At 43.5% G+C, this 19,698-nt stretch overlaps 1 protein-coding gene across 1 annotated transcript in view; it reads right to left on the reverse strand.

Moving 5' to 3' along the window:
• The window catches only part of LOC139369581 (xylosyltransferase 1-like), a 131,288-nt gene that overhangs the window by 25,243 nt on the left and 86,347 nt on the right, over positions 1 to 19,698 (reverse strand). Inside the window, exons 4-7 of the mRNA XM_071108830.1 lie at positions 17,492 to 17,694; positions 8,756 to 8,836; positions 3,659 to 3,875; positions 3,224 to 3,400 (exon numbers count right to left, since the gene is read on the reverse strand). Coding sequence (XP_070964931.1) covers positions 3,224 to 3,400; positions 3,659 to 3,875; positions 8,756 to 8,836; positions 17,492 to 17,694 — 678 coding nt within the window. The remainder of the gene's footprint in view (positions 1 to 3,223; positions 3,401 to 3,658; positions 3,876 to 8,755; positions 8,837 to 17,491; positions 17,695 to 19,698) is intronic.

Consider the following 19,698-nt stretch of genomic DNA (forward strand, 5'->3'; position numbering starts at 1 on the left):
ATCCTTCTCTCTTCATCTCTCTCTCCATCCCTCTCTCTTCATCTCTCTCTCCATCCCTCTCTCTTCATCTCTCTCTCCATCCCTCTCTCTTCATCTCTCTCTCCATCCTTCTCTCTTCATCTCTCTCTCCACCCCTCTCTCTCCATCCCTCTCTCTTCATCTTTCTCTCTTCATCTCTCTCTCCACCCCTCTCTCTTTATCTCTCTCTCCACCCCTCTCTCCATCCCTCTCTCTCCACCCCTCTCTCTTCATCTCTCTCCATCCCTCTCTCTTCATCTCTCTCTCCATCCCTCTCTCTTCATCTCTCTCCACCCCTCTCTCTCCATCCCTCTCTGTTCATCTCTCCACCCCTCCCTCTCCACCCCTCTCTCTCCATCCCTCTCTCTCCACCCCTCTCTCTTTATCTCTCTCCACCCCTCTCTCTTCATCTCTCTCTCCACCCCTCTCTCTCCACCCCTCTCTCTCCATCCCTCTCTCTTCATCTCTCTCCACCCCTCTCTCTCCACCCCTCTCTCTTCATCTCTCTCTCCATCCCTCTCTCTTCATCTCTCTCTCCACCCATCTCTCTCCCTCCCTCTCTCTCCATCCCTCTCTCTTCATCTCTCTCTCCATCCCTCTCTCTCCCTCCCTCTCTCTCCATCCCTCTCTCTTCATCTCTCTCTCCATCCCTCTCTCTTTATCTCTCTCTCCACCCCTTTCTCTTCATCTCTCTCTCCACCCCTCTCTCTTCATCTCTCTCTCCATCCCTCTCTCTCTCTCTCTCCACCCCTTTCTCTTCATCTCTCTCTCCATCTCTCTCATCTCTCTTCATCTCTCTCTCCATCCCTCTCTCTTCATCTCTCTCCACCCCTCTCTCTCCATCCCTCTCTGTTCATCTCTCTCCACCCCTCTCTCTCCATCCCTCTTTCTCCATCCCTCTCTCTTCATCTTTCTCTCTTCATCTCTCTCTCCACCCCTCTCTCTTTATCTCTCTCTCCACCCCTCTCTCCATCCCTCTCTCTCCACCCCTCTCTCTTCATCTCTCTCCATCCCTCTCTCTTCATCTCTCTCTCCATCCCTCTCTCTTCATCTCTCTCCACCCCTCTCTCTCCATCCCTCTCTGTTCATCTCTCCACCCCTCCCTCTCCACCCCTCTCTCTCCATCCCTCTCTCTCCACCCCTCTCTCTTTATCTCTCTCCACCCCTCTCTCTTCATCTCTCTCTCCACCCCTCTCTCTCCACCCCTCTCTCTCCATCCCTCTCTCTTCATCTCTCTCCACCCCTCTCTCTCCACCCCTCTCTCTTCATCTCTCTCTCCATCCCTCTCTCTTCATCTCTCTCTCCACCCATCTCTCTCCCTCCCTCTCTCTCCATCCCTCTCTCTTCATCTCTCTCTCCATCCCTCTCTCTTTATCTCTCTCTCCACCCCTTTCTCTTCATCTCTCTCTCCACCCCTCTCTCTTCATCTCTCTTCATCTCTCTCTCCATCCCTCTCTCTTCATCTCTCTCCACCCCTCTCTCTCCATCCCTCTCTGTTCATCTCTCTCCACCCCTCTCTCTCCATCCCTCTTTCTCCACTCCTCTCTCTTTATCTCTCTCCACCCCTTTCTCTCCATCCCTCTCTTCATCTCTCTCTCCACCCATCTCTCTCCCTCCCTCTTCATCTCTCTCTCCACCCCTCTCTCTTCATCTCTCTCTCTTCATCTCTCTCTCCATCCCTCTCTCTTCATCTCTCTCTCCATCCCTCTCTCCACCCCTCTCTCTTCATCTCTCTCTCCACCCCTCTCTCTTCATCTGTCTCTCTACATCCCTCTCTCTTTTTTCTTGTCTCTCTCCATCCTTCTCCATCTCTCTCACACACACTCTTCATCTATATCCCTCTCTCCCCATCCCCTACTTCATGCTGATGCGGGCAATGGTTGACAGTAGCTCATGAACATGTTGCCCTGCTCCCTCAATCTCCCTCTTTCCCTCCTTCTCCTCTCTTCCTCTATATCTCCATCCCTTGCTTCTTGCTGTGGTTGACAGTAGCTCATGAGAACTCTCTCAGCAGCCTCCGCTGCTTGGCAGACACACAGCCAGTCCTTTCAGTTCCATACACCTCAGACAGGGAGGGGAAACTATTTACCCTCATCTCCTCCCGCACTGCGCACCTTGCTGTAAATTCCTAGTGTGAGAGATAATGATGGCCCATATGGCCCAGACCTGGCAACCCGTTGCTTATCTGCCAACCGGTGGCATTCTCGCACCAGGGCAGCAACTGTGGAACTTGGCGGTGGTTCTCACGCCCCCTCACACAATTTATTAACTCAACTTTCACAAGGAACAGTTCATCAGGTGAGAGAAATCAGAGGGTGGAAAGATGTCGGTCGAGGTCCAGGGTCTAGTTATGAAAGGTTCTCTCTGTTGTCTGTAACACGGGAGACCTTCTCCACCTCATCTCCTCCGCCCTGTCTTTCTCTCCTCTTTTTTTTCTCCTTCTCACAGATCTGTCCGTTTCTCCACCGAAGCAACACAACACCCCCACAGACTTATTAAGAGGACTCCTCCACACATCACCATTAGTAGAGACACTAGACACCCACTCCTTCACCACAGATAGAACTAGATACGTGTCCGGTACTAGACACTACACAGTCCTCCTCAGTAAATTCTGAATCATGAGCAGCTTCTAGCCTAAATATAGCCTCTCTGTCAGTCTATACTAGAGCCTACTGAGCGTGGAAAACCCACACTCAATGGGTTATTAATTAAGTCCTATTAATACAGTGGACTGACTGGTAGGAGGTCAGCACTGTGCCCAGTGTGTTCTGTATACTGTAATGAATCATACACACACACACACACACACACACACACACACACACACACACACACACACACACACACACACACACACACACACACACACACACACACACACACACACACACACACACACACACACACACACACACACACACACACAGTTCCTAGGCATTTTATACTGTAATAATACTGTCAGTGTGCTCCAGTCTTGCCAGAATTCCAAGGGAGAGCCAGAGTCAGGGTTGGCATTAGGGTTGGCAGCCAACAGGGTCAGACAGTAGACTAGGCAGAGGGCAGCAAGCTGGCATAGAGACTAGTTCGGTCAGCACTATGACTTTGGATGTATTCAAATGTGTGTGTTTGAGAGAGAGAGAGAAAAGTGTGTGTGTGTGTGTGTGTGTGTGTGTGTGTGTGTGTGTGTGATACCATGTCTCACCTGGAAGCGGTGGAAGTCGGCAGGTTTAAAGTCGTTGGGGGAGCAGCCGCACCAGTCCACTATGTGTTTGTACTGACACTTACAGCCCAGCTTCCTGTTCCAGTTCGTGATGCGCAGGTTGTTGTCCACCATGCTCTCACAGTGAGCACTGTTCTCCAATACCGTATGGAAGAACGACTGAGGAGAGAGAGAGAGAGAGAAAGAGAGAGAGAAGAAAAGAGAGAGTGGGTGAAGTGTAGTGTAGGTGGAGGAGAGGAGAATGAAGGATGACGTGGACACCTGGAGCACCAACATCCTCAAACCATCTGCTCCAAGCCCTTACGTAGTGAGTGTCCTTAGGACTGCTGTGTCTAGGTGTGTGTGTTTACCTAAGCAAGCAGAAGTATATAGTTGTATGTGCGTGTGTGTGTTTTTGTGTGCATACTGTGGTCTTACCTCGGCGGGCAGCAGTGTGTAGGTATAGAAGCGCTTCATGTTGGTGACCAGGTCGTCTTGGGAGTTTATAACGTACTCCACGAACGGACGATTGAGCAGGAACCAATCAGAACCGCCGTCCACAGAAATGCCTTCTGGGATTTTGCGGTCGCCAAGTCGCCACATGTGGGTGTCGCACTCAAAGAAAAGTCGGTCCAGACCCTGTTTGCGGATAAACCTGGTTGACCAAAAACACACAAACATGCTTAAACCTATAGCGACCACAAACACACAACCACACAAACATGGTTAAACCTATAGCGACCACAAACACACAACCATACAAACATGGTTAAACCTATAGCGACCACAAACACACAACCACACAAACATGGTTGAGTTGGTTTCTTTTACACAAAACCACTAACTTTGACTTTGACTTATATAAACTTATGTCACACTCAACTATATACACTTATTTTTGCTTAATTTGTCCTTTATTTAACCAGACGGTCTCTTGAGGAACCTCTTTTTCCAGAGACTGGGAGAAAGCAAGGGCAACATTTTTGGGGGGAATCTCTCACTGCTGCTGTTTACAGAAATGAATACAAACTGAACAAAACATCTCTGTGGTGACATGTTTATCAACATTTACAAACAAAGTTCCATATAGCCTAGTGGTTACTACACGTTCTGCTTGGAAAAAAATGATTGTATGTTCGATGTTCACCAATTTCCCTTCACGGTATAGACTCAGTATACCCTGCTAGTAGCTTTGAGAGAGCATAGGGAGTGAATAACATCCTATACATGTGTCCCTCACACACTAACAACGTGTGGCTCATGTGAAGCACCAAGTGTTGCAGTAGGTGTCAAGTTCAGGTCAAACAGACTGTTTCCCTAAGTCCTTGAAGGTCTTAAAGCCAGCTGCTATCCACCACAGAAACACACTTGTAGAACCTGTATACATCACCATCTGATTCCTATAGAAACAGCTACAGTGGGAAGGAAAAGTGTGGGAAGAAAAAGTATGGAATTATCTGGATTTCTGCATAAATTGGTCATCAAATTTGATCTGATCTTCATCTAAGTCACAACAATAGACAAACATAGCGTGCTTAAACTAATAACACACCAATTCATGTATTTTTCTTGTCTATATTGAATACATAATTTAAACATTGGAAAAAGTATGTGAACCCCATAGGCTAATGACTTCCCCAAAAGCTAATTGGAGTCAGGAGTCAGCTAACCTGGAGTCCAATCAATGAGACGAGATTAGAGATGTTGGTTAGAGCTGCCTTTCCCTATAAAAAACACTCGCAAAATTTGAGTTTGCTATTCACAAGAAGCATTGCCTGATGTGAACCATGCCTTAAACTAAAGATATCTCAGAAGACCTATGATAAAGAATGGTTGACTTGCATAAAGCTGGAAAGGGTTACAAAAGTATCTCTAAAAAACTTGGTGTTCATCAGTCCACGGTAAGACAAACTGTCTATAAATGGAGAAAGTTCTGCACTGTTGCTACTCTCCCTAGGAGTGTCCATCCTGCAAAGATGACTGCAAGACCACAGAGCAGAATGCTCAATGAGGTTAAGAAGAATCCTAGAGTGTCAGCTAAAGACTTACGGAAATCTCTGGAACATGCTAACATCTCTGTTGACGAGTCTACGATACATAAAACACTAAACTAGAAGGTGTGCATGGGAGGACACCAGGGAAGAAGCCACTGCTGTCCCAAAAAACATTGCTGCACGTCTGAAGTTTGCAAAAGTGCACCTGGATGTTCCACAGGCTAAATATTCTGTGGACAGATGAAACTACAGTTGAGTTGTTTGGAAGGAACACACAACACTATGTGTGGAGGAAAAAATGCACAGCACACCAACATCAAAACCTCATCCCAACTGTAAAGTATAGTGGAGGGAGCATCATGGTTTGGGGCTGCTTTGCTGCCTCAGGGCCTGGACAGCTTGCTATCATCGACGGAAAAATGAATTCCCAAGTTTATCAAGACATTTTGCAGGAGAATGTTAGGCTGTCTGCCCGCCAATTGAAGCTCAACAGAAGTTGGGTGATGCAACAGGACATCGACTCAAAACACAGAAGTAAATCAACAACAGAATGGCTTCAACAGAAGAACATAAGCCTTCTGGAGTGGCCCAGTCAGAGTCCTGACCTCAACCCCATTGAGATGTTGTGGCATGACATCAAGAGAGCGGTTCACACTAGACATCCCAAGAATATTGCTGAACTGAAACAGTTGTGCAAAGAGGAATGGTCCAAAATTCCCCCTGACCGTTGTGCAGGTCTGATCCGCAACTACAGAAAAAGTTTGGTTGAGTTTATTGCTGCCAAAGGAGGGTCAACTAGTTACTAAATCCAAGGGTTCACATACTTTTCCCACCCTGCACTGTGAATGTTTACACGGTGTGTTCAATAAAGACATGAAAACATATAATTGTTTGTGTGTTATTAGTTTAAGCAGACAGTGTGTCTATTGTTGTGACCTAGATGAAGATCAGATCAAATTTTATGACCGATTTATGCAGAAATCCAGATAATTATAAAGAGTTCACATACTTTTTCTTGCCACTGTATATAGGAACAACCTTAATTAATCCACTATCCATCCTATCTCATGCCAGTAGTGGTTTTATTCAGTCAAGCCTGTCTAACTCCTGACACACACACACACACACACACACAGAGACACACACACGCACACACACAGACACACGCACACACAGACACACACACACACAGACACACACCATGGCAGAGCACGACATGCAGCCAGATTGTGATTGGTGTCAGTATGTGTGTGTGTGTGTGTGTGTACCAGTGATTGGCATGTAATTTAGTAGCGTGATAGGGCATGGAGCGGGGCAGGGGCAGGGCTGGCAGGCAGCACCTCGCAACGGCAACAAGGGAAGGTTAATTAATAAAGCTACAGATGGAGCCTAATTGGATTATGACTCAGTCACCGAGCTGGGGCAAGGAGGGTGTGTGTGTGTGTGTGACAGTGGAGGCTCCTCAGAGGAGGAAAGGGGGAACATCCTCCTCAGTGAATTTCATTTTCTTTTTAAATAGTGAAATATTAAAAGTGATCCTTTAAAGGTAAACTATACTAAATATATTCACGTCACCAAATAATTTATTAAAACACACTGTATTGCAATGAAGGTTTACAGTAGCCTCAACAGCACTCTGTAGGATAGCACCATGGTGTAGCCGGAGGACAGCTAGCTTCCGTCCTCCTCTTGGTACATTGACTTCAATACAAAACCTAGGAGGCTCATGGTTCTCACCCCATTTTATACTTATATATTTACTTATGACAACTTCCGGAGGACGTCCTCCAACTTATCATAGCTCTTGCAGAATGAACTGATATGTTGTCCACTCATTTAAAGGATCAGAGAATGAATCTAGTACTGAATGCATAGGCTACAGCTAGCTAGCACTGCAGTGCATACAATCTGGTGAGTAGTTGAGTCAAAGAGAGAAAGACAATATTTGAACAGTTTTGAACAAATGGATTTCTTCAAAAATGAAGGAGAAGCAAAAGAGAGAGAGAGAGCTAGCTATATTTCATTGTGTTTTTTTCACTTTCACTTTCACATACTTAGCTAGCGAATGCAGCTAGCTAGTTTAGCCTACTCAAACACCTGGCTCAAACAGAGAGGGATGTCATGTTAGCCAGCTGGCTATGGCTATCCAGCACTGGAACTTTTCAAAGTCAATGTCACGACTCCCGCCGAAGTCGGTCCCTCTCCTTGTTCGGGCGGCGTTCGACGGTCGACGTCACCGGTCTTCTAGCCATCACCGCTCCACCTTTAATTTCCATTTGTTTTGTCTTGTTTTTCCGCACACCTGTTCCCCCCATGTCTGTGTGTGGTATTGTTCGTTTCGTTTCGTGTGTGACACTTCAGGCTGGTTTTGCGCCGGGGGTATGGTTGTAACCCGTGGTTTTGTATTTTGTACCATTTTGTGTAATTTGTGCGCATTCGCTTTTTTCCCCTGGGCCGGAGTGTTGTGACGCAGTTGTGTCGGGATGTTTTCCTCTGCCTGAATAAAGTGTGCCTGTTCACTCATCTCTGCTCTCCTGCACCTGACTTCCTTCGACCAGTTGCGCACACTCTGACAGTCAAGGTAAGCTTTTGGTTTGATTCATTTATTGCCACCGGGGCCGCCGGTGTAACTGCTAAACTGTTTGCTGCCTGTATACTGTACTGCATGATTGTAGCGGGTTTACTAACGCGTTAGTTCTAGTAGCTATGTTGACTATGTTATGACGTTAGCTAAAATGGTGACAACGATGTAGGCTGTGTGTAACGGTTATGATATGAAGGTTTGGCTTGGAAAGGTTTTTCCGCCTGGTCTCTACCAGCTGATGTGTGTTGCACTGAAATCCACAAGCGAAGGGAACAGGTGAGAGGAGGAGAGCATGTAGATATGAGAAGGAAGTGATCTGTTGAAAAATCTTACCTGAATTTCTCCAATAGAAAATCTTGTTTGCAACCGTTGGACTAATGATTACACACTAGATCAGCTAGATGCAGGCAAGAATGTGCAAGGCGGTATTGAATGTGTCACTGTCTGTCGCCTTGATTACTCAAATTTCTCTCTCGACCTGTCCCTCACTCTCCAAGAGTGTGCAAAGCTGTCTTCAAATCAAAGGGTGGCTACTTGAAGACTACTTGATACTTGATTTTGATTTGTTTAACACTGTTTTGGTTACTACACGATTCCATATGTGTTATTTCATAGTTTTGATGTCTTCACTATTATTCTACAATATAGAAAATAGTAAAAATAAAGAAAAATAGTAACCTTTTAGTAACATAAACCTGTTAAATTGAACTGGGTGAATGGAATATAAATGACAGTCATCCAATGTGCAGTAATAGAAATAAGGCCATGCTCATAACATTTTTTGTTCTCCCTCATCTTAAATGGCACCGACCGCCACTGGTGTGTGAGAATGAGAATAAGAATTAGTGAAAAAATGTTTCATGTGTCTGTATCATGCTAGTGTGTGTGTGTGTGTGTGTGTGCATGCACCTGTATGTGGGTATGTATTTATCAGTGCGTGTGCTTGTTAGATCTCACCTGGCGTTGTCTCTGCCGTGGGACTTGATGAAGTTCATGTCTCTGTACTTGGACAGGAAGGCCACCAGTTGGCTGTTGGTTCTGTTAACGACAACCAGGAAGAGATTATTAGGAACCAACCAATCAGTGGAAACGACAGCCAGGAAGATCAATTACCAATTACCATAAATTACCATTAATTACCAACCAATCAAAGAGAGAGAGGTAGAAACCATATGCCATATAATAGGGCAATACAACAGCTTTTCCCTGTCATCACTTTTCAAGGGTTGTCAAGGATACAAAGGGATAGTTGTTAAAGGGATAGTTCTCTATAAAATCCTAAGTATGCCAGCCATTTTCATGGACTCTCACTCACACAACCGCCACTCACTTTTATGCTCAGTTTGTTTTTGGGGTGAACTATTGCTTTAACGGAACATTTGATCATGTATTATTTAACTATCCACTATGATCAGGGCCCAGGGCTTTCCAGGACAGTTGGTCAGGAAAACGACTAACCCTAAGTACAAAGACAGTAAACATAACATCCATTTAACAGTTGGCTCAATAACCAACCCCCCCCGCAGGCACTATACAATACAGCAGTCCAGTGGAATCAAACCCGTTCTACGCAGCCCAGCCAGGCTAAAAGCTTCTCCTCTGCAGTGCAAGCCACCATTGCCACAGTCAAAGGTATTCTCAACAACACAGATGTCTGCAGAGTGTAAAGCAGGGTAGGGGGAGGCTGTCTGGGCCTTTAGATGACAGCTCAGTTTTCCTTTCTAAAAGAGCCTAAACTCTCCTAACAAAGCTGGGCTAGCGCAGGCTGAAGGGATGCATATTAATGCCATTTACTGATGAAGGAGCAATTTCACAGCCCCAAGGCTTTACTTAGTAGATGTAGTGGAACACACACGCACGCACACACACACACTGATGTTGTGTAGCAGAACACACGCACACAAACACAGACAACACACACAGAGCATAGCACAGCGGGGGAAATCCAGGTCACAGCATAGATTTGCCAGAGTTGTGTCATTGTGCCTGAGTGGTCACACAGTCTGTCCAGTGGGTCTGGATGGTTTGCTGACTGACTGTCTGCCCCCAGGGTGCAGTCTCTGTCTCTCTGTCACTATATGTCTGGCTGGATGGCATTCACACACACTGCGACCATAGCCAGTACCACAGAATTACCAGCCAAGCCCATATCACAGCCTTGCAGTCACCCTTAAACTAGCATCATAAAAACACCCTGCTACCCTGTTGGCATATGCCCTAATTGCACACTCTTAGCCAAATATACTTTACTATAGTGTACTATACTGTAATGTACTGTACAATACTGTAGCTATACTGTACTATACAGCAATATACTGTAATGTATTGTACTATACTGTAAAGTACTGTACTATACTGTACTATACTGTAATATACTGTACCTATACTACACTGTAATATGCTTTACTATACTGTAATGTACTGTACTTATACTGTAGCTATACTGTACTATGCAGTACTATATTGTAATGTACTGTACTATACTGTACCTATACTGTAGCTATACTGTACCTACACTGTACTATGCAGTAATATACTGTAATCTACTGTACTATACTGTAATCTACTGTACTATACTGTATGGTACCTATACTGTACTATACAGTACTATACTGTAATGTACTGTACTATACTGTAATGTACTGTACTATACTGTAATATACTGTACTATACTGTAATATACTGTACTGTACTATACTGTAATGCACTACACTGTAATGTACTATACCGTAATGTGCTATACTGTAATATACTGTACTGTAATATACTGTACTGTACTATACTGTACTATAATGTACTGTACTATACTGTACTATACTGTAATATACTGTACTATACTGTAATATACTGTAATGTACTATACTGTAATATATTGTACTATAATGTACTATACTGTACTATACTGTACCATACTGTAATATACTGTACTGTACTATACTGTAATATACTGTACTGTACTATACTGTACTATACTGTAATATACTGTACTGTACTATACTGTAATGCACTACACTGTAATGTACTATACCGTAATGTGCTATACTGTTCTGTAATGTACTGTACTATTCTGTAATGTACTGTACTCTACTATACTGTAATGTACTATACTGTAGTATACAGTAATGTACTGTACTATACTGTACTATTGTGCTCTTACCACACTTGAATAGTTGACAAGTCCATATCACAAGTTATTTCTGAATCAAAGTTGTGCATATGCTTTTTGGTGGGTTACAACTTACAACTGACCAAAAGAGGGCAAGAGAGAGTCTATACTACATACCTATAGCGATTCTTGTCAACATGTATACGGTTCATAAATCAGCTGGATAGTCTTTAGATAAACAGACAGATAGTCTTTAGTAAATCAGCTGGATAGCCTTTAGTAAAACAGCTGTATAGTCTTTAGTAAAACAGCTGGGTAGTCTTTAGTAAAACAGCTGGCTAGTCTATAGTAAAACAGCTGGCTAGTCTATAGTAAATCAGCTGGATAGCCTTTAGTAAAACAGCTGTATAGTCTATAGTAAAGCAGATGGATTATCTTTAGTAAAGAAGATGGATAATATTTCGTAAAAGCAACTGGATAGTCTTTAGTAAAGCAGCTGGATAGTCTTTAGTAAAACAGCTGGATAGTCTTTAGTAAAACAGATGGATTATCTTTAGTAAAACAGCTGTATAGTCTATAGTAAAACAGCTGGCTAGTCTTTAGTAAAGCAGCTGGATAGTCTTTAGTAAAACAGCTGGATAGTCTTTAGTAAAGCAGCTGGATAGTCTTTAGTAAAACAGCTGGCTAGTCTATAGTAAAACAGCTGGATAGTCTTTAGTAAAGCAGCTGGATAGTCTTTAGTAAAACAGCCGGATAGTCTTTAGTAAAGCAGCTGGATAGTCTTTAGTAAAACAGCCGGATAGTCTTTAGTAAAGAAGATGGATAATATTTCGTAAAAGCAGCTGGATAGTCTTTAGTAAAACAGCCGGATAGTCTTTAGTAAAGCAGCTGGATAGTCTTTAGTAAAGCAGCTGGATAGTCTTTAGTAAAGCAGCTGGATAGTCTTTAGTAAAGCAGCTGGATAGTATTTTGTAAAACAACTGGATAGTCTTTAGTAAAGCAGCTGGATAGTATTTAGTATAGCAGCTGGATAGTCTTTAGTAAAACAGCTGGATAGTCTTTTGTAAAGCAGCTGGATAGTCTTTAGTAAAGCAGCTGGATAGTCTTTAGTAAAGCAGCTGGGTAGTCTTTAGTAAAACAGCTGGATAGTCTATAGTAAAACAGCTGGCTAGTCTATAGTAAAACAGCTGGCTAGTCTATAGTAAAACAGCTGGATAGTCTATAGTAAAACAGCTGGCTAGTCTATAGTAAATCAGCTGGATAGCCTTTAGTAAAACAGCTGTATAGTCTATAGTAAAACAGCTGGCTAGTCTATAGTAAAACAGCTGGCTAGTCTATAGTAAATCAGCTGGATTATCTTTAGTAAAGAAGATGGATAATATTTCGTAAAAGCAACTGGATAGTCTTTAGTAAAGCAGCTGGATAGTCTTTAGTAAAACAGCCGGATAGTCTTTAGTAAAGCAGCTGGATAGTCTTTAGTAAAGCAGCTGGATAGTCTTTAGTAAAGCAGCTGGATAGTCTTTAGTAAAGCAGCTGGATAGTATTTTGTAAAACAACTGGATAGTCTTTAGTAAAGCAGCTGGATAGTATTTAGTATAGCAGCTGGATAGTCTTTAGTAAAACAGCTGGATAGTCTTTTGTAAAGCAGCTGGATAGTCTTTAGTAAAGCAGCTGGATAGTCTTTAGTAAAGCAGCTGGGTAGTCTTTAGTAAAACAGCTGGATAGTCTTTAGTAAAGCAGCTGGGTAGTCTTTAGTAAAACAGCTGGATAGTCTTTAGTAAAGCAGCTGGATAGTCTTTAGTAAAGCAGCTGGGTAGTCTTTAGTAAAACAGCTGGATAGTATTTAGTAAAGCAGCTGGATAGTCTTTAGTAAAGCAGCTGGATAGTCTTTAGTAAAGCAGCTGGATAGTCTTTAGTAAAGCAGCTGGATAGTCTTCAGTAAAACAGCTGGATAGTCTTTAGTACAACAGCTGGATAGTCTTTAGTAAAGCAGCTGGATAGTCTTTAGTAAAGCAGCTGGATAGTCTTTAGTAAAGCAGCTGGGTAGTCTTTAGTAAAACAGCTGGATAGTCTTTAGTAAAGCAGCTGGATAGTCTTTAGTAAAGCAGCTGGGTAGTCTTTAGTAAAACAGCTGGATAGTCTTTAGTAAAGCAGCTGGGTAGTCTTTAGTAAAACAGCTGGATAGTCTTTAGTAAAGCAGCTGGATAGTCTTTAGTAAAGCAGCTGGATAGTCTTTAGTACAACAGCTGGATAGTCTTTAGTAAAGCCGCTGGATAATATTTAGTATAGCAGCTGGATAGCCTTTATTTAAGCAGCTGTATATTATTTAGTAATGCAGCTGGATATTCTTTAGTAAAGCAGATGGATAGTCTTTCGTAAAGCAGCTGGATAGTCTTTAGTAAAGCCACTGGATAGTCTTTAGTAAAGCCACTGGATAGTCTTTAGTAAAGAAGTTATATATTCTTTAGTAAAGCAGCTGCATAGTCTTAGTAGACCAGCTGGATAGTCTTTAGTAAAGCAGCTGGATGGTCTTTAGTAAAGCAGCTGGTTAGTCTTTAGTAGAGCAGCTGGTTAGTCTTTAGTAGAGCAGCTGGATAGTTTTTAGTAAAGAAGTGATCTATTATTTAGTAAAGCAGCTGGATATTCTTTAGTAAAGAAGTTATATATTATTTACTAAAGCAGCTGCATATGCTTTAGTAAAGAAGTTATATATGATTTAGTAAAGCAGTTGTATAGTCTTTAGTAAAGAAGTTATATATTCTTTAGTAAAGCAGCTGCATAGTCTTAGTAGACCAGCTGGATAGTCTTTAGTAAAGCAGCTGGATAGTCTTTAGTAAAGCAGCTGGTTAGTCTTTAGTAGAGCAGCTGGACAGTCTTTGGTAAAGGCCTCCCGAGTGGCGCAACATTCTAAGACACTGCATTTCAGTGGTAGAGGCGTCATTACAGACATCCTGTTTCGATTCCAGGCTGTATCACAACCGGCCGTGATTGGGAGTCCCATAGGGCGAAGCACAATTGGCTTGCAACTGACTTGCCTAGTTAAATAAAGGTTCCATTTAAACCAGGGGGTTAGAAAAGAGGATGCAAGCAAGACAACACAGCCTGTATTGAAGAGAAAATCCTGGAAAGAGATCTTCACTCTGGGACAAAACAACCATGTGACTTATCCCTCCCTCCTCCATCTCTCCATTACCAGCCCCCCGGGCAGACACACAGACACCACTACTAGGGCGAGGGGGAGAGGGTATTTGGGCTGGGCCTTTCGGGCTCATCCATGCGGATGGGAGGACATTATCAGAGAATTAGACAGGGAATAATGCCTGTTTCTCTCCTACAGCCTTTAGCCTATACAGACACACTGATTCCAACATTGCAGCAGACCAGGGCTAACCCTGCACTCCTTATAGCATTGGTGCTCTATGGCTGTAGCATATTGTTGGGATTGTCCCTTCATTCCTTACACAGTATCAGTGGAGAAGATGACCATAGGGTGTGCATAGACTGTAGCATAGACTGGTTGGCTTCATTCTACACTCACTTGACAGTTGAATTGAACTGAATTGAAGAGGGCTGTCCAAGTATAATCTGTCACAGAGTGTTCTTATTTTTGATTGTATCACTGTACGGCCCTGTAGGTGAGCAGGAGTGGATTGAGGGAGTGCATTGATGACCAGAGTGTTGTGGGTTAATGTATGTAAATATGGTCTAAATGAGGAAACTTGAGTCAAATCCAAGAAGTGGTCCAAAAAAAGCACTTGCTAAGCGAAGATATTACTGTCTGCTACGCCAACATGTAACCCCTCTCTTTCCCCTTTCTCTTCTGTCTCTTCTATCACTCCCTCTCCCTCCATCTCTCTCCTGATGGGCCTATAAAAACCTCCAGTGTCAGCCCTTTCCTCCACCACATCACCGCCATGCAAATGAAGAGAAGAAGAGGAGACAGACAGGAAGAAAGAAACGACTCACCAGCACACCACAAACACTTCCACTCACACAGTGGCAAACGCAAGCATACACCCACATTATGCAAACACAGGCATACACAAGGCATTATGCGCACGCGCACACACACGTACACACACGCACACACACACTTGAGCGCCCAATGACAGACAGACAGACACTGTCACTTTTATGATCGAGCATCAAAATCAGAACTATTCTCACCGTTTTCACACTATCCCATAATATCTACGACAAGCACATACTGTATCTACATGGCAACAGATTAAAAGTAAGCTCTTTCAGAAACATAAATATTTCCCTGAACATTTCCCTGACAGGGTGAACACAAACAGGGGTGTCTCCTGAGCCTGTGTATACATACCGTGTATATAAACCAACCACACATGTTGGACTATAAAACAACACAGGGTAACCACCTCTTTCTTTATACCTTCCATCTTAGATCCAAGTGTTGGACACACAAGGTCAATTTTCCTTTTTCACAATGGTGATTACAGCAACTGGTGGCCATCTGGGGAAAGTATGTGATCGAAGTCTATGAGGGACTAATGACCTTGAGGTTCACAATGGTGTGAATGTGTGACACTCGTTCCTTGGTGGAATGAGTTTTAAACTCTTCTTCTTCTCTTGCCCTCCAGCATTCCAACTACCTCCACAGACAGGTGCAGGCTCTGGCCTCCCTCCCAACCACCTGGAGCATGGCTACCATCTGGGGCGGTGCCACCCCCCCCCCACCTGTTGGGAAGTCAATACATATATTGACCTAGGGGCAATTAACATGCAATCATGTAACCTATTCAACTGAGTAAGTAAGCCAGGAGAGGGATTGGAATTTGGGGGGAACAAATGTGTAATCACCTTAAGAAGAACCGGAGATCGACTGTGATTGATCTATTTAAGTTGCTTAGCTCGGGTCTTTGTTGTAAGTCTGCAGTGGTTGTACAGTGAATGTGACAGTATGGATTCCCTGGGGGCCTATGGGTTTATATAGCTGTGTGTCTACTGTCTGGTAGTTATTCAGATGGCTTTTGGTCTTCATAATGGCTCATTTTAAAGCGTGTCTGAACTGTAAATTATAATTACACAACAAAGGACTATCAATCTCTCTCAACAAAAAAATTAAATCCATAACATGACCAAACTGGTGTTCAAAGTGTTCCATTCCTTTGGTGTCAGGTCACACAGGGACGTGAGCATGTGACGTAGTATTTCTTCTCTGTCTGACTCCTGGCCACTCAAACCTAACCAGCTTGGCTGCTTCGAAGGAGAAGCGGCCCAAAACATCCTGCAACACCAAGACGTTCCATTAAAACCAATTTGCTGTCAACACAGCTGCTGCTACTTCCGTACTTAAACATAGACAGAGCATTTGGAAAGTATTCAGACCCCTTGACTTTTTCCACATTTTGTTGCATTACAGCCTTATTCTAAAATGGATTAAATAAATAAAAATGTCAGCATCAGTCTACACACAATACCACATAATGACGAAGTAAAAACAGGTTTAGACATTTTTGCTAATTTATCACAAATAAAAAACAGAAATACCTTATTTACATAAGTATTCAGACCTTTTGTTATGAGACTAAATATTTAGCTCAGGCGCATCCTGTTTCCATTGATCATCCTTGACATGTTTCTACAACTTCATTGGACATGATTTAGAAAGACACACACCTGTCTATATAAGGTCCCACAGTTAATAGTGCATGTCAGAGCAAAAACCAAGACATGATGTCAAAGGAATAGATGAACAGAGCTAAGTACAGAGAGATCCTTGATGAAAACCTGCTCCAGAGTGCTCAGGACCTCAGACTGGGGCCGAAGGTTCACCTTCCAACAGGACAACGACCCTAAGCACACAGCCAAGACAATGCAGGAGTGGCTTCAGTACAAGTCCCTGAATGTCCTTGAGTGGCCCAGCCAGAGCCCAGACTTGAACCCAATTGAACATCTCTGGAGAGACCTGAAAATAGCTGTGCAGCGACGTTCCCCATCCAGCCGGACAGAGAGGATCTGCAGATCTGTGCCAAGCTTGTAGTGTCATAACCAAGAAGACATGAATCTGTAACCGCTGCCAAATGTGCTACAACAAAGTACTGAGTAAAGGGTCTGAATACATTTGCAAAAATGTTTAAAAACCTGTTTTTGCTTTTTCATTATGGGGTATTGTGTGTAGGGGAAAAAATGAGGGGAGGGGAAAAATGTAATCCTTTTTAGAATAAGGCTGTAACGTAACAAAATGTGGAAGTCAAGGGGTCTGAATACTTTCCGAATGCACAGTAGGTCAACTATCTGGAAAACCTTGCCCCTCTACCCAAGTCACGTGATGGGATAGTCTGCAGCGCTGAGGTTAATGAAGAAGTCCCAGCTCCAGTCGGTCATGGTGATCAGGTCTGACATGCTGCTAGCCTCTACCCCCCATCATCCTAACCCTCACCCCCTACCCTTAAGGCCACCTCCACCCCAGTCACCTGATAGGGTAGTCTGCAGCGCTGAGGTTAATGAAGAAGTCCCAGCTCCAGTCGGTCATGGTGATCAGGTCTGACATGCTGCTAGCCTCTACCCCCCATCATCCTAACCCTCACCCCCTACCCCCCTGCCACCTCCACCCCAGTCACCTGATAGGGTAGTCTGCAGCGCTGAGGTTGATGAAGAAGTCCCAGCTCCAGTCGGTCATGGTGATGAGGTCTGCCATGCTGCGGAGGTACATGGTGAGCAGGCTGGCACCGCCCCAGATGGTAGCCATCCTCCAGGGCGTCACCCTCACGTTGGGGTACTGGGAGGCCAGGGCCTGCACCTGTCTGTGAAGGTAGTTGGAGCGCTGGAGGGGGAGAGAAGAGGAAGAGTTTAAAATGTTTCAAACTCATTCCACGGAGGGCAAAGTGTCTGCAGGTTTTTTCTACACCCTTGGACATGATTGATGAATTAAGGTCACTGATTAGTAAGGAACTCCCCTCACCTGGTTATTTAGGTCTTAATTGAAAGGAAAACCCCAAAATCAGCAGACACTAGGCCCTCCATGGAACGAGTTTGACACCCCTGGTTTAAGACAATATCCTATGTAGAGGATAATGGGATAGACCAGGGCTCTCCAACCCTGTTCCTTGAGAGCTACTGTCCTGGAGGTTTTCACTCCAACCCCAATCTAGCACACTTGATTCCAGGGCTGGTCCTTGACGTTCTGCCACCATAGGCAAGACCAAAAAATACACGTGAATGATCGGTGATCCGGACAGGACCAAAAACCTATTGTCTATTGTTATATCTGGAGTACTTATCCTGTCCTATCCAGTGTCATGTGCGAATTTGAGTATGCTCTCTCTAATTCTCTCTCTTTCTCTCTCTCAGAGGACCTGAGCCCTAGGACCATGCCTCAGGACTACCTGGCATGATGACTTCTTGCTGTCCCCAGTCCACCTGGCTGTGCTGCTGCTCCAGTTTCAACTGTCCTGCCTGTGATTATTATTATTTGACCATGCTGGTCATTTATGAACATTTGAACATCTTGGCCATGTTCTGTTACAATCTCCACCCGGCACAGCCAGAAGAGGACTGGCCACCCCACATAGCCTGGTTCCTCTCTAGGTTTCTTCAGAGGTTTTGGCCTTTCTAGGGAGTTTTTCCTAGCCACCGTGCTTCTACACCTGCATTGCTTGCTGTTTGGGGTTTTAGGCTGATGTACGAAGGGCTATATAAATACATTTGATTTGATTTGATTTATAGACTTACCTGGTCTATATGTATATAGTAGTAGTGTGAGGTGGTAGATGGTAGTCTATAGTCTGGTCTATATGTTTATAGTAGTTGTGTGAGGTGTGGTAGATGGTAGTCTATAGTCTGGTCTATATGTTTATAGTAGTTGTGTGAGGTGTGGTATATGGTAGTCTATAGTCTTACCTGGTCTATATGTATATAGTAGTAGTGTGAGGTGGTAGATGGTAGTCTATAGTCTGATCTATATGTTTATAGTAGTTGTGTGAGGTGTGGTAGATGGTAGTCTATAGTCTGGTCTATATGTATATAGTAGTAGTGTGAGGTGTGGTAGATGGTAGTCTATAGTCTTACCTGGTCTATATGTATATAGTAGTAGTGTGAGGTGTGGTAGATGGTAGTCTATAGTCTTACCTGGTCTATATTTATATAGTAGTAGTGTGAGGTGTGGTAGATGGTAGTCTATAGTCTTACCTGGTCTATATGTATATAGTAGTAGTGTGAGGTGGTAGATGGTAGTCTATAGTCTTACCTGGTCTATATGTATATAGTAGTAGTGTGAGGTGTGGTAGATGGTAGTCTATAGTCTTACCTGGTCTATATGTATATAGTAGTAGTGTGAGGTGGTAGATGGTAGTCTATAGTCTTACCTGGTCTATATGTATATAGTAGTAGTGTGAGGTGGTAGATGGTAGTCTATAGTCTTACCTGGTCTATATGTATATAGTAGTAGTGTGAGGTGGTAGATGGTAGTCTATAGTCTTATCTGGTCTATATGTATATAGTAGTAGTGTGAGGTGGTAGATGGTAGTCTATAGTCTTACCTGGTCTATATGTATATAGTAGTAGTGTGAGGTGGTAGATGGTAGTCTATAGTCTTACCTGGTCTATATGTATATAGTAGTAGTGTGAGGTGGTAGATGGTAGTCTATAGTCTTACCTGGTCTATATGTATATAGTAGTAGTGTGAGGTGGTAGATGGTAGTCTATAGACTTACCTGGTCTATATGTATATAGTAGTAGTGTGAGGTGGTAGATGGTAGTCTATAGTCTTACCTGGTCTATATGTATATAGTAGTAGTGTGAGGTGGTAGATGGTAGTCTATAGTCTGAT

The sequence above is a fragment of the Oncorhynchus clarkii genome, chromosome 17, assembly GCF_045791955.1.
Source record: "Oncorhynchus clarkii lewisi isolate Uvic-CL-2024 chromosome 17, UVic_Ocla_1.0, whole genome shotgun sequence".
NCBI classification, from domain to species: domain Eukaryota; kingdom Metazoa; phylum Chordata; class Actinopteri; order Salmoniformes; family Salmonidae; genus Oncorhynchus; species Oncorhynchus clarkii.